The following is a 15,352-nucleotide window of genomic DNA, read 5'->3' on the forward strand; positions in this document are numbered from 1 at the left end:
GCTGCAGGAGCTGCGCCGGCGCCCGGGAGCACGCGCACGGGCGAGCGTCAGCGCAGCAGACGCCGGCTCGCACAGCAGGGCAGACACAGGGCGTTTGGGTCGCTTTAGAAAAACCGTTGTACAAACCCGTTCTGGCGCCAACGGCTAACGTTGACCCCCTCCTCCCACGGGGACCTTGCGAATCCGCTTGCAGGAAAACGCCTTTTGTCGCCACTCAAAACCGTGTTAATCTAACAGCAAAATCTGCATCTTTAAACAGGACTGTTCCCTTCTCCGCTGACTCCTCGCCTCTGTAGACGGCACCTTTCATCCTGGGTACATACTACAACACCTCCTTTTCACGAGGAAATGGGTTTAATGAATCCGAAAACACATGCTTTACTTACAGGAAAGCACCACATTCTTCTTAAGTACTGAAAATTCTGGGAAAACCCAGCAGAGACAGTGCTGAACGTGTGACGAATTAGACCCGTAGATGGCAGGATGGGACTGTCCAACAAGCGCTCGTCAAGCCGCGGCTTTGGGAGTATCACATAGTTCATACGCTTTTCCACAGAACAAGCAGAGTACTTTCGAAAAACAACACATTTGGATTATACGATGGACTTAGCCATGAATAATTAGCAAATTGCCATTCATTATTAATTTATTGGGACCACTGCTTCTCTGTATTTTTCCTGCAAGGCTCAGTCTTTCCACTTTATAGCCGCTGAATTTATTATTAATAGCTAGACCTTGCATGTGACCAACAGGTCTTTGATGAGGGATACGACAAATTTTGTGGCGTTCCCGGGGAGGCAGCGCTCCCGCTCCCCTCCGCCCGCTGGCACTGCCGGCCCGGCTCCCCGCCGGCGCCGCATCCCCGCCTCGGCCTCTCCTCCGCAGCCCCGCAAAGCCAGCTTGTCCCCTGCAGCCCTGACATCCCGGCACCACGTCCCGTTAGCCCAAGGTGGCATTTACGGATCGCTGAAGCCCCGAGCCCTCTTGGCAGTAGAGCAAGAGAGTCCTTTCTCTAGTATCCTTGAATTTTGCATCTGCGTGGAAGCCAGATGCTCACGATGGAGGACGGGACCTGCTCCGTCCCCAGGAAAGCGTCCCAGTTCTGCACAGCCAAGGTGCCACTTCTGTGTTACACGGGAACGTGCAAAGAAAGAAAACACAGATTTTCTAACTCTGCCACACAGAATTTTCTTTAAAAAATGCAGATAGAAACAGCCAATTAGCAATTACTTAGAGACATTGGGCAATTTGCCAATACCTAACAGCAGAGGTGTGTGGACTTCTGCATGGAATTGGAAGCTCTCGTGCTGCAGCGAGGCTTTGGGAGAGAATTCTGATACAAACCACTTTGTCGTCTTCTCCTGACGGTGGCTTTGCATGAGAACACAGAAGGACATCCAGCAGGGGCTCCGCAATCTCAGTAATCACTGACAGCTTTTCTAATGACACTATCTAACCACTCCACATCTCATTTTGCATTGTACTAATGCAATTAATGCTTTAAAATATACATTTAAATAAGACATCAATGTCTAATTTTTAATGTCAAGTAACATGATGATCAAATTATTTTTACAACCCTGTATTTGACTATTGTATGTAGCAATTAACCATAAATTACTACTAATCTTCCCCCCCACACACCTGAATGAGAGCATATGTTAAACTCTCCATGACTGCCAACAAAATAACATGTAAGTAGCTTTTTACAAGACAAAATTCTCTCTGAAGTATTAAATAAGTATTCCATATTTAATACATCACTACTCTGGGAGTTTTCTGCAAAGAGAAACTCTCTTTCTAGATCATCTTAATGCAAGCTATGAGCCGGGAAAAATGTCCATCCTCAAATCAAATGATCTCAATTACCAACTGAAACACAGATCACCAACTTTTGGAAACAATTGCTTGTTTTCAACAGATTTAAAAATCTGTAGTATAAAGGAAGGCATTTTATCACAGTCTTTCAGTCAAGATGTTCATGCAAGGAGATCAGAGCCAGGCTCCCCATCTTCTCTCGCGCGGTTCCCACCTCTGCCGCGGTGCAGAGCAGCCGTTTCTGCGACGTTTAGCACCGTACCGGGTACCTGCACGGCATCTCCAATCTCTGCATCTCAGGGTGCTCCGAGGGGGCAGCCGGAGCCCGTTAGCAGCACGGCAGAGAGCTGGTGAAACCCCGGCAGGAGGCGAGGGATGGGCTCAGCCCGCGGCGCGGCACGGCACGGCACGGCACGGCACGGCGCGTCCCTGCCCTCGCCTCTGCCCCGGCAAGCCCACGCCTCCCGTTTCTGCGCTAGCCGCGCACATAGATTAGGGGCTCGTGTGAGAGCTCAAAATTAAACCAAACCTTCGTTTACCCGATATCGCTTCTCTGAACGGCAAATACACCAAATATGAGCTGTTTCTGGCACAGCAGTCCTTTGTTTTCACTTCTTGCTTTTTCTGTTTAAAATACTGGTAACATTGTTTCTCACTTTGCTAATGATTTCCCAAATATTAAATAAAATAAAAGCAAAGACTTCCTCCTCTTTTCTTCTTACTGCATCTCTTCTGTAGTAATTAAAAATAACCTCAGCAATAGCTATTAAATAGGAAGTAGATTAAGAATGAAGCTTCATGGTTAGGAGTTAATATCCCTAGGATTGAAACAACTGAAAATCTGTGTTTCCACTCAACAAGGAATAGCTGTATGCAAAGGAAAGCACATAGTATATGTTCTAAGTTCTCTCTTTCAGTCTTACAGCTAGTAAAATATAAAAAGATTAACACTGAAATTCAACTATATATGTCCCTCAATACCTCTAACAGATGGCAAGACAATCAACAAATGTAAAATACTATGAATTCATGATTAAAAATATCTTTCGAGTGGGACATTTGAGACCCATTTTAGTTCAGCTTTACGTTAAAATATCTCAGCGCTTTGTTTTGTCTATTACAATGCTTATTGTCTTTTTAAAAAGATTCAACTTCAAATTCAGAAATATTTGCTGTGACTCACAGGAACCGCTCTGCACAACCGGGCAAACGCACAGAAATCAGCCCGGTGAGCAGGGGTCTGTGCACGGCCGGGTCACTCAGTTCGGTTATTACCCCCGAAACGGAAAGAGTCTTTAACTTTGTTTACAGTGACATCTGAGAGATGCATTACTGCTGTTTGGAGAAGAAGGATTTTGTCATGCTAACTCTTTACACCACGACGGTGGGGTGGTTTTTTTCCCCGTAGCTTCATAAAACATTAACGCCCCCAAAATGTATCATTGCTTCCAAAACAGAAACCCTTCCACAGCGCAGAATGAGCCGTCGGGTGTGTATTACTCCCCGCTCCGGAGAAGCAGGACGGCATTTGCACGTCTCGTGAAGCAAACCGAAAGAGAGGCATCCTGCGGGCTTTGGCCCGCGCTCCCGGGCGAGCGGAAAGAAGCAAGCGTGCCCGTTTGCCACCGTCGGCGCTACTTACGGTTCAGAGGCAGGCTGGCATTGGTTGTCCCTAGCTTGTTGGCAGCGACACACGTATAGTTGCCAAAATGCTCCTCTGTCACATTGGTAACAGTGAGAAGTGATCTCGTGCTATAATTTTTAATAGTAATTCCTTGTTGACCATTGATCAGTCTAGAAGGCAAAAAGAGAGCTACCGTAACTCACAGGGCACAGGCAGTAACGCAGGCAGCTTTAGTTCATCAGCGACGCCAGCGGCCCCGGGAAGGTGACGCCGGGGGCCCCTCGCCGCGGCAGGCGACCCCCGGCTCCCGCCGGCTCCCCTGCACCCGCAGTGATAACGTACAACTCCAAAATTACTTCTCGCATTTCAAGAGGTTTAGCAAGAGGGGGAAGCGGGGGACGGTGAGTGCTCTCCTTAAAGTGCCCCCGCCTCGCCCACTATTGCCCTTTTTTGGCTCTGGTGATTGCTTGCGTACTGATGCACCTCTAACCGATGGTGCATGAAGATTAAGCAGCCAGAAAAACAAACTACTTATAATTGTGACTGTAATTCATTTCACAGGCTTCCATAGCAACAAATTATACTTGCAATCTGGGAAGATGTGCCATAGCAAAACTAAATCCTGAGGCAGCAACCCGAGGAGAAGCCAAATAACAAAGCACACGCAAAACCAAAATCAGCATTCTTTCGCCTGGGTTTTATTTCCCTAACTTTAAGCTTTCTACCCCACTGACAAATTTCATAGGAACTTTGCAGCTTTTGGATGCTGCTTCCAAAATCCTGTTGGGATCGCTGCCGCCACGCTGGCGCAACGGATACTGGCTGTTTTAAGTTGTGCCATGGCAGGTAAGCCACATCTAATCAAACAGTGAGATGAGAAAGGTAACCATGTTATTAAAATACTAGCTGTGCCTATTACTCATAGTTCCTTATATTTCACATAAAGAGGAGAGTTTTGAATTAAATCTACAACTTCTGTTTGATATACGAAAATATAGTCATATATTCTGCAGAAGAATGCAATCTTTTAGCCTTCTGTCTAAAACTATTGCAAGTCGATCATTATTAATTGTACTTCTGCATATTGTGTATTGAATACTTTTTATCACTGCACGAATGCTGCTGTTTCCATTTAATCAGTACGTTCTGCTGCATATAAATCAGGTTTCGCTTCTTTGTGTAGCTCCTGCTCTCAGGGAAAGTCAGTTCTGCTCTTGGCACCTGTCGGAAAACGGCAGCGCGCAACCCGCAGGCTGAGAGGGAACGCGGCCGATGCCAGGTGGGAATGCGGTGTTTGGTGGGAAACTAGCCCCAGGAGCCAGTGAAGGGAGCTGCTCAGGGAACAAGAGGCGGCTGGAATGTTTGCTTTGGGGCGAACGCTCTAGTTAGAAGATTCACCTTTTCTCCAGACTCGCAAAAGGCAAAAAGAGGCACGCTGGTCCCCACCCGGCCTGGCCGCCGCGGGGCCGCTCCGGCCGCCCTCGGCACGCCGGTCCCAACTGGTCCTGACGCATTTGAAGCCTCTAAGGTTCGGCTCACTGTCTTGCTTGGAAAAAGCCGGTGCCTTGGGGTTTCCAGTGTGCCCCAAACGGCGTGCCCAGGCGGAGGCTACCGCCGCGCGAATCGACGAGAGGCGGCTGCTGAATTTGATCCTTCCGCTGCGCCGAGCGGCCGAAGGGCAGCGGGGTCCAGCCCCCGCGCAGAGCCCCGCTCCCCTCGGCCCCTCCTGGGCACAGCTCCGCTCGGCCTCCGCAGCGGCTGCCGCGCCTCGCGGCGAGTCGGAAAAGCGTAAGCCTAACCGATGGCTTCATCCCCCCTCCGGCGTCCCTGTTAAGCAAAGCCTGCGCTGAAGGAGGTGGAACCAGACAAATGTGCATACCAATAAGGCACGTAATCAGCGGACCAGGGAATCAGCGCTAGTTAGTTTAAACTTGGTTATTTTTGAAAAGTTCTATTTGCAATTATAAGAACTAGATGCTGTTACTTTTAAATTAAATCTTGACTTCTGCCGCCTCTGCTCCCAAGACCCTCGCTCCCCTGCGCTGCACGGCGTCGCCAGCAACGGTTCGTTGTAATTCTGCTGGGCTCATTAGCTAAACGCAATGCTTATTACCTGTGCTCGTTTCACCAAGTGCCTTTCCAAATTGGCACTGCGTTTTAAGTTGTGCGCAGTCACACTATCCTTTCCCTCACCTTACTGCTTGGTACCCTAACGTCTCAAGTGGAGTATCATCTCCTTTTTATTCCAGAAATTATGCCTAAGCATACAAAGAAAATCATGCATCAGTACCAGCCCCAAGGGGTATCTATCTTTAGTTTCATATTTGAATACGTTCACATTATTACAATGTATTAAGTTATTATAATGAGTTTTGTTGTTGTTATGTTATTTGAAATGTAAGTCTTGTTTGCTTTATCAATTATAACAGAATTAACATTTTTAGATTAAAGATTTTTGGGCTGCTTCCCTGTGGCTGTTTAATTTCTGAGATTTAATTTTTGCTCAACCCTATAACACAACACACTGGAGCAGCTGGGAGTTGCAGAAACGCGGGAGCCAGCAGAGAGCCGCCCTCCCCCTTCCCGCAAGGAATCTTTGTACAGCCCAGAAGCCAGTTCGAGACAAATTTCTATAATTTTAAGATGCTTCTGTAAACCTTTCCCCAAAACTTCCAGGCCCTTTTTAATGCAGTTGTGTATTCTGGGTTTCTAACCAGGGCGTAAGGCATTCAAATGCAAAAACTTTCCCGGACACCCTTCCACAGCTCGCTCCATTTTTCGCTTCCCAAGGCTGTGAGCACCGTTATTCCGGAGCCGGAGCTACGGCAGGACGCGCTCGTCCGTGCCCCGCGTCCGGTGTCTCCGCGAACGCGGCGTCATCAGCGATCCGCGCTAGCCACGCGACGGCCTCTGCGCGGAGCTCGAGGCGCTGCTCCGGGCAGGCGAAGGGCTGGATGGCCGACGTGGCGGCTGCGCGCGGGCCTGCTCCTCGCCCGCCCCAGCGGAGCCGGGAGCCTTCGGCCCGCGCGCTCGCCGGCCTCCAAAGAGGGAGAGCGTCCCGCGGCTACGGCCACGGGGGCCTCGGCCTCGCCACCCCGGACGCCGCTCGGGGAGGATATCGCGAAGCACGTCTGCTTTAGCAGACGCTTAAGGAAAGTTAATGAACGGCAGCTCTTGCGAGCTTGATGACTAGGTAGAATTAGTTCTGCAAGCTTTTTCTCCTGCTGACTAGTAGTTTTAACTGGGTGCAGTTTGTGACTGCTTTTATTTTCAGTTTTAATGACGATTTTACGATGAAATGATTCCAGGAGTCTGGAAATGGTGTTTTTTGTTCTTACTTTGATCAATGTAAATCAATACAGGCTGCAAATACAAAAGGCTTCATTATTTCAGACACTGAACATATACTTAGGATTTCAGCTCTAACTCTCACTCTTCACTTATTGAAAAATTCATCCAGACCCACAAAATAATCGGGTCCCAATCCAGGACTAACCCATGAAAACTGGATTCTCTCTGTTCTGCTAGCGGAAGGTGCAGCAGGATGTGAACTCCCACTATATGCATTTAGTGTTGCATTTTATCTGCAAATTATCCGCAGGATAAGGTGCATGCTACTCTGAACCACCTCTGGAAGCTGATCCGTCTCAGTTTTGCACTAAAACAACGAATGGGCTTTCCGAGCCTCGTTCTGGGCTGGTTTTCCAGCGTCCAGAGGCAAAGGGGAAACCCTGGAAGAAGGAATAATATGCATGTATCTTCCTCGTCCCTGCGACCGCAAAAGCCTTGGAGGCTCAGAGCTCCTAGTATCTTTGAAGCCGTACGTGTTTGCACGTCTGTAAACAATAGTTTAACAAAAAATGACGTACCGTTATATGAAACATAACCGCATACTGACAACTCCTTGAGCATAAGCCGCAATAGGACAGGACGTTTCTCGGTGACTAAAGTAAGCCTAGCCTCAGGTGATGACGGAAGCAGAGAAGAGAGGGCAGGAGCTTCGCCGCCCCGAAACGCTCCGCTCGCTCTGCCCCGCCGCCCTCGCGACTCCCAGCGCGCTCCTCAGGAGAGGAACTGGTCCGTATCGCAAACCTAATGGCGCCGACCACGCTGGGAACGGCTAACTGAATCCCCAGTCCTATGGTCTGTATTAAAATCTGCACTACAATACTTCTCATATAAAATATGTTTCTACTACAACCCCCTCTCCCAACACATCTGCGGTATAGTACGGAGCTTTGGAACGAGGATGTAGACAAATTTCTCCAACAGAAGAAAAATCTTTACTGTTCTATACAGTAAAGATCAATTATATTGTTTTAAAGAATGCTTTAGACTACGGTGAAAGCGTGATAGTTACAAGCGTTCTGGGAAGTTAGGAAGGAAAAAGAGCGGCTAACACTCCTAAAGGGGAGCAGCTGGCCACTGAGAAATGAGCTGACAGATGGTTTTCTCTGAAAAATGGTCATTAATATTCTGTGTCAACTCCCAGGCTTAATGGATGTTAGAGCTGAGAAATCAAGTGCTCGGAAGCCAGGAAATTCCAGAAGCTAAAAGGTGCATATGTACATTTGCTTAAAAGGGACATTATCAGCTTCGTTTTGCTCCAATATTTAAACTTAATGGAAACAAGCTCTTAGATAAGCTAAGAGCTGTAGAACAAAATTTCCTATTAAAAAAACCCTACCTAGTTAATGAGCTGCTTTTAAAAATAACGATGATCTTACAGAGAAGTCTGTTCCCACAACATAGCTCCTAAGACCTGAAAGTGAAGCTGCGTGTGAAAAAGACTGAAACACACGGTCATTTTTAGGGTTCAGGCTGCCAGCCCCCTCCTCAGATGCTGTGAGGTGCAGCAGCTCCGAAGTCAACGGACTATAAAAACCTAGGCACAGTGCGTACCTGTGCCTGAGACCACAACGGGCAGGACAGGCTGAAAATTTTTACGCATTAAGGTTTGGTTGAAAATCTTGTTCATGAATCAACCTTCCCATAACCAAAACCTACGCAGCAAAGCTGTGAAGATGCCTTTAAAAATAAATCCTTTTTTTTGCAGAACCTTTCAGGGCCTTTCTGGTCATTACACTGTAACGGCTGTCCTTACGAAAGCATGTTTAAACCTTAGGCTTATTGATGCAATTACCACTATTACAGCTCAGCCACGGACAGTCCTATCGTGCCTCATTTATGGGCACAGGAACTCAGGCCACCAGGAAGCGAAGGACCTCCTCCCAAAGCCGTGCCGCAAGGCTGCCGGAAGCGGACGGCTTGGCCCCCGCGCTCTTCTCCGCTCACCCACTTCCTAAGTCGTTGCATTCATTTGCTGCTGGCACCGGGCCGGCACGTGCTTCCCGGCAGCCGGAGGCACGTCGGGCCCTGCTTCCCCTCCCTGATGCCACTGCCTGAGATGTCACGCCTGAGCCTCGCTGATGGAAAAACGGCACTTTCTGCCTTTTCCAGCTGCGTCTTCCTGCAGGAGGCCCTCTCCGGGGCTCTCCGGCGGGACCTGCCTTCCTCCCCGCTGCGCTTCCTGCGCCGCCGAGAGCCAGGGAGGCCTTAGGGACCGAGGAGCCGCCTGGTTTTAGGTATCTACCATCACAAGCAACGACTCCCCTTTTACAGTGGTCCTCACGCCCACAGTTACTATCTCAGCCGCTATCTTTAGACGATATTTTTGTCTGTGCGTTACAGCTTCCTTGCTGCACACCACGAGGTGATGAGCGGGACCAGGATCTCCCCGGCGGTCTCCTGCGCCTCGCGCGTGGCCGCTTACGGTGGAATGGAGAGCAGCGTTAGCAAGCACAACCCGTCGTCAACGCGTGCAGTGCGCCTGTGACCAGAAGGGAAACGCGGGCTACTTACTTCCTTTCTCCTTTGTACCACTCAAAGACCGGAGCAGGAACTCCTGCACCTTCACATCTTATCAGGCCATTCCCTCCAAGCATCACACCACTGGACTTAAGTTCCTGAATTGTGGGGGCAACTGAAAAAAAATTGTAAAATAGATATTTGCATACAAATACGAAGATTGTTTAACTCTGTTTCTCTTCAGCACGTTTTACGTTACTCTCAGTCTGGTGCATATTTTCCAGCTTGACTCACATTCAATCACGTTTTCTTCCAGCAGTGTAAAAATTATCCCACACAGTAGATTCTGATACAGATCTGCACATCTGGTACAAAAAACATAACTGAGACAAGAAGAAATAAGAATCCCATATTGAAAAGTGCTTTTTTTGAACTATGTTTTCATTAGTTACTCAACAGAAAGTACAACTCTGTGCGACTGTTGGCCGATGGTGCGTCAGCAGCAGGGTCGCAGGGGCGCAGGTGCAGACCTGGCCAGGGTCACTCATCGCGTGCCGGTGGCTGAAGCTGCGGTGGCGACGGCTCGGGAAAGCCGGCTCCGCAGGCTCCGCAGGCTCCGCTGGCCTCGCACGTCCCTCCTCTGCCCTAGCAAAAGGACACACTTACCTTCGCAGCTACGAGAGAATCCTACGTACCATATAACGAGCGTGACTTTCCCAGTATTGCACTGGATATAGACTTGTTTCAGCAAATATCCTTTTTTTTTCCAAATAGTAAACATTTTAAATTTACAATTACAGATAAAAATAGAAAATGATTGTCAGTTGCTCCAGTTGCCACAGAAATCCATCCGTAAGGTGCAAATAAAACCCAGCAAATTCCTCAGGAAAGAGGTTAACAAAGGAAAGGCTGAATGAACCATTGCCTTCTCCCTGGAATTTGTTAAAAAAATTCTATTTTTATAAAGTAATTTATGTGCATCATAAAACGCTTTAAAGACAAAACTACAGAACTTATAAATAAAAATCTGTTTATTTTTTCCCCAGCAATTTTCCAGATGTTGCTTTGAGGTGTTTATGCACACGTAAAACGCTGACTCCCTCCCATCAGTTTCTTTCATAATCTCATTCCTTCCCCTGCCTGTCACGTTAAGAGGCCATAATCTTTTACGATAGCCAACTGCACTAAAGAAGCAACAGATACATTAAACAGCAGATTCATAAAAAAGTTCTCTGCACAGGCTGGTCAGCTCATTACTCGTTTCATGCTCCAAAGGGAACTTGACTCGGTAGAAATAAAAACACACGGCTCTTCAGAAGTACGAGGCATTAAAAACGTCCGTGCACAGACGACGCTCTCTCCTGGCACTCGTATAACCACACACATATACGCCTAGCCAGAAATCACCTACGAGCGCGACGGAAGCTACCGTTGAAGTTGGTGGCAATCCTGACGCTGCAAATACCGGCAGCTTCGTGGCGTCCCACATATCATCCCCCATCGCCAGCCGGAAAGGCCGCTAGAAACACTGTGTTTGGGCAAAACCATCAGCGGTGGGGAAGAAGGAGACAGGTCTGTTGCCCCCAACGCACACTCTGTGGGCAGGACCACGGGCGCGATCGCTCCAGCCTTCCTCTCGCCAACGTACCATTAACTATCGCTACCCTGGAAATGTGTGGTATCAAACAGGAATCTAGTTGTCACGACCCAGAAAAACAAACGCATCCTCTTAGCACCTATGCACACGTCTCGATGCTTAAGAAAGTCAGATGACGACGCTTTAGATGGGGTTAAGCACAGAGGCGATTCTCTCCAGCCCCCCCCCCATCACCCCACGCTTGTCTGAGTCGGGGGACAGACGTTCACCCCTTCTGCAGCCAGCAGCCCTACCCTCCCTCCTCAGCTCTCCCTTCCCAGCGATTACGCTGAAGAAATCCATAAATCTATTCACTCTCAACAGGTAACATTAACACTTCAGGCGCGCGATAAACATATAACCAATTTGCATGACTACTTCCCCATAATTTAAAATGCACACCCAGCGTTATGGAAGACTGTTCTAATGCGCACGGGAAGAAAATGAGCTTTTTTTTTCCAAAAATGTTATTCCTCAAAAACAACCCAGCGCATATGAAGCCCTTAGTCTTGCTTGAGAAATGCAGCAGTTTGTACAGCCAAGGACTGGGATAAAACACCTTTGCGTGAGAGGGGTCACGTGGAGGACTTTACCATGCCCTGCCGTGAGTCGGGACAGCCCTGGACGGCGGTGCTGGGCAGACCTGCCCGGGCTGCCTCCCGTTCCTACAGCGCAGAGCGACGCCGGCAGCCACCGGCAGCACCGCCGAGTTCAGCTGGTGCTTCCAAAACGTTAAAGGAAAATAATACCCAAACTCACGCAAGATAAACTGTACAAAAATGTTACCTGACTGATGGGAGAAAACGGCAGACACACAGGTCCCCCTGCGCGGTGGGAGCAGTCGGGTCGGCCCGGGCTGGTCCCGTCCCATCCCATCCCATCCCATCCCATCCCATCCCGTCCCGTCCCGTCCCGTCCCGTCCCGTCCCTTCCCGCTGAGCGCCCGCGCTGCCACCCGCAGCCCCGGGCGGCAGGTCCAGGCGCCCCGGAGTGCCGATCCCAGGCACTCGGGTATCCTTGCAGCTCCCAGGTGCTCTCATCACCTCCGTTTTAAACCATTGTTCATTTTGTCCAAGGTGATGGGAAGAAGAGGACTACATTTCTCTTTGAAGAAAGGTTTTACCTATTTAAAGACTTCTCAACTCTTTCTCAGTCCTCATTGCCTTATCGAAACAACCTCAGTCCGAAACAAGCCCAGTTCTTTCCCTCTCTTCTCACAGGTCCCACTTCCAAACCCCGTGCTTGCTCCTGCCATGGTGGATGGATCTCCTGCAGCTCATCCCCACGCTGGCCGAACGAGAGGCCCCAAGCCAAGACACACCGTTATCAGGAAGCACAGCAGAAAGATTATTCAGCATGAGCTACATACGACACTTTTGTACGTAAAATCCATGAAGATATCCTGCCATTGCTGCCTTAATTATATGCTTTCTCCCCGTGACTCCTTGTATTTTCTGTGGCATTGCTGTCAACACAGGGATTGCCCATCTTATATTTGTGCAAGCAATTATCCTACGCATGGATACTAGCTCACGCCTGCCCTTTACTGATTATATTTTCGTTTTTACAACCATTCTTCAGTTTTTCGCGATCATTTTCAGATGCTGTCTGCTCCAAAGGCAGTTCCCTAGCTTCTACAAGTTTACGAGCAAAAGCCTGAGTTATGGAGAAAGACGTTTTCCAAGAAGTACCACCCTCAGACTTCTCACCTTGTCCGCTCGCCTTTTAATGTTTTAATAGATGCAGTACCTCTCAGGTAATAAATTTAAAAATAAAACATGATATATAAAAATACAGTTTGGCAATTTTTTTTTTATCTGTACAACAATGCACTCAAATATCAAGTCAATCTAGTCATAAAAATTCAGAACAACTTTTAACTGAGGTTTACGGGAGCTCAAACAAGCAAGCAGAGCGAGCGGTTCCCAGAAACGCTGCCGCTTCCCGCACGCTCGGTGGAAACCTGCCGCCCCGCGATGCTCTGCCGGCCGGCACCGCCGGCACCGCGGCTCGCACCGGGCTCTGGCTGCGGCTGCGGCCCCAACCGTGCGGAGAGCCGGCGGCTTGGGACCAGGACGGGGCGTCTGGCAGGATAAAAAAACTCTGTTTGTTCAGAGTTGGTGTGCAAAAGTAATAAAAAAAAATCAATATTCTCTGCTCTAAGAAACCCTGGTTAATACGGACAGTAGAACACAAAACTGAAGATACCTTATAGTCACCTTTCTCTTATATTTTTCATTACCAGGTTACTTTCTTTTTTTCTAGTATAAAGAAAAACTGTGTGATGCAAGCACATTTCTGGTGGACAGATTAGTAAAGTGCTGCCAAAAACCTATCCGATCCTCCTGCTTTCATTAGTATGGAAGACTGAATAACCCCAGATAAAATTACAGCTCCAAATACCTGCTGCTTCTGGTTGTCAAGGTTTGTTTTGGAGAGGAAAAAAGACAAAGACATGCTAAAAGATTGTCGGACCTCGAGTTATTTCATCTATTTTTAAAATGTTTTTCCAATTAGTCAGCAAAGGCTCATTTTTAAGAAGACATTCCTAATTCGATCTTCTCATTGCTGTCACTCATGCTGAAATGCAGCACATAAGAATAATTGGGATTCTTACGCTGCTGGCGTTGCATTTTCTCACACGTAAAAGATTTTGAGGTGACAATAATCAGAAAGGATACCATATTGATCTAAATACATGCAACTTGGCAAGAGGAAAGCTCATATATATGTTAACAAGCGCTCACACAGCTGGAAGCTCAGTACTACCTTCGCTATTATCCAGTACGCGTTGCCCTTCCCGGGGAACAGCCCCACGGCCACGGGCGAGACCTCGGGCCCAGGACGGACGGGACCTGCGAGATCAGCCCAGCCTGGACAAGCAGACCCCGAAGGCGAACCATAAACGCCCAGAGCAGAAAAGGATTTTTCTTCTCAGGCACCATCCCCAGAGCTCAGGAAATGCCTTAAACCGAGGCTGCACCCATCTCGTTTCCTTTCCTCGGGCGCGTTGCCCGATGCTCAGACCGGAACTGAATCCTCTCCCTTCTGAAGCCGGTGACCACGAGCAGACGCCGCACTCCAGGTGGGCGCACACAGGTCTGCCGGCAGCGTACGACATTTTTTTGTTTTGTCTTCAGCTCCTTTCACAACTCCCAACACTTTTCTTCTTGATATCTAAAATTTCAGCATTAGGTGCAGGACATACTGCTAAATTAGCAATAGCAACTCAAAATCTCTTACTGCCTACAAACAGTTCCTCCGAACCCCTTCTGCCTGCCCGTCACAGGACTTTGCATTTATCAACGCTCGACGTGTCCTCTTTATCACCTCCACTTCGCTAGAGCCGTGCGTAAGGCTGCAGCGCGAGCTGTGCTTCGCGCGGCCGAGCGCCTTTGCCAGCCCGCTGCCCGCCTCTCCGCCGGAGCGCTGGTGGCCGCGACGAAGGAGCCACGGGCGGGCTCCCGCGAGGCCCCCAGCCGCTTGCCCCTCGCACGCCGCGGCCTCGAGTGAGGCGCTTCCCGGGGTCCCGCCGGCACCGCGGACGTCTTTCGGACCTCGTTGCAAAGAACGGCAGCCCCAAAAGCGGGCAAAGAAATCAGAGCCGGTCTCGAAGGCAGGAAGCCTCAGCAAGGAGGAAAGCGGTTTAGCGGAGAGGGCCGACGTGGAGAAGGGCGTGAGCGCTACCAACAGCCCCCAAGAGGGGGGATTAATTGAGAAGTTAGTCTCACAGAAAGCACTACAATAAAACGTGACAATTACGCTAACAAGAAAACCCGGTGTGAGAGGAGTAATTTTATATGCGTTTCGCATTTTGTAGGTATTAAATAACGGCTGCATATACACAGATAAAATAACGGAGAGAGATGCACGTGCGTATTTGCCCGCCGCACCGGGCACCTGCGATTCCGACCGGAGAGCTGCCCTCTCCTCGCGGCGGCGGCGGCGCTCCCCCCGTCCCCATGCGCGGCGCGGATGCTCCGTGCTGCGCAACGCACGCCACGCGAACCCCTCGTTTCCCGCTGCAGGACAAGCACTGGCACTCAGCACCAGCGTCGCCCACGGGCGCAAGGGCCGGGCCAGGATTTCCCGTGCGGGAGCTCAGAGACCTCCCGGAGCCGGAGCGGAGCTGCTGTCGCCGGTAAACGCTCGTATCGCAGTCTCATACGACCGCGCTGAGCACGCACCGGGCTCCAGCGCTTCGCCAGCGCGTCACCGAGAAAGAAGTGATGTAAAACCCTCCCCGGTGCTTCCCGCTCGTACGCTAAAACCCTCTTCTGGGCCCAGTTTCCGCTCAGCCGGTATCACCAGCGTGTCCAAGGGAGTCGGGCATTCACACCGGGAAATCGCATCCTACAGCTTACCCTCCATTAGCAACCCTGCGACGGACTGCTGCATCTGGCTTCCACCCCAAATATCTTCATTGGCTTTCAAATTTCCGAAGGAACAGTTAAAACAATACCTGA

The 15,352-nt window shown here is 49.4% G+C and overlaps 1 protein-coding gene across 2 annotated transcripts in view; it reads right to left on the bottom strand.

The window, feature by feature from the left end:
• NEGR1 (neuronal growth regulator 1) overlaps positions 1-15,352 on the bottom strand; it is a 311,487-nt gene that overhangs the window by 49,121 nt on the left and 247,014 nt on the right. For both annotated transcript variants that reach the window (XM_067301402.1, XM_067301403.1), the window contains 2 exons: positions 9,305-9,425; positions 3,461-3,612 (listed from right to left, as the gene is read on the bottom strand). In XM_067301402.1, coding sequence (XP_067157503.1) covers positions 3,461-3,612; positions 9,305-9,425 — 273 coding nt within the window. The remainder of the gene's footprint in view (positions 1-3,460; positions 3,613-9,304; positions 9,426-15,352) is intronic.

The sequence above is a fragment of the Apteryx mantelli genome, chromosome 8, assembly GCF_036417845.1.
Source record: "Apteryx mantelli isolate bAptMan1 chromosome 8, bAptMan1.hap1, whole genome shotgun sequence".
Lineage (NCBI taxonomy): Eukaryota > Metazoa > Chordata > Aves > Apterygiformes > Apterygidae > Apteryx > Apteryx mantelli.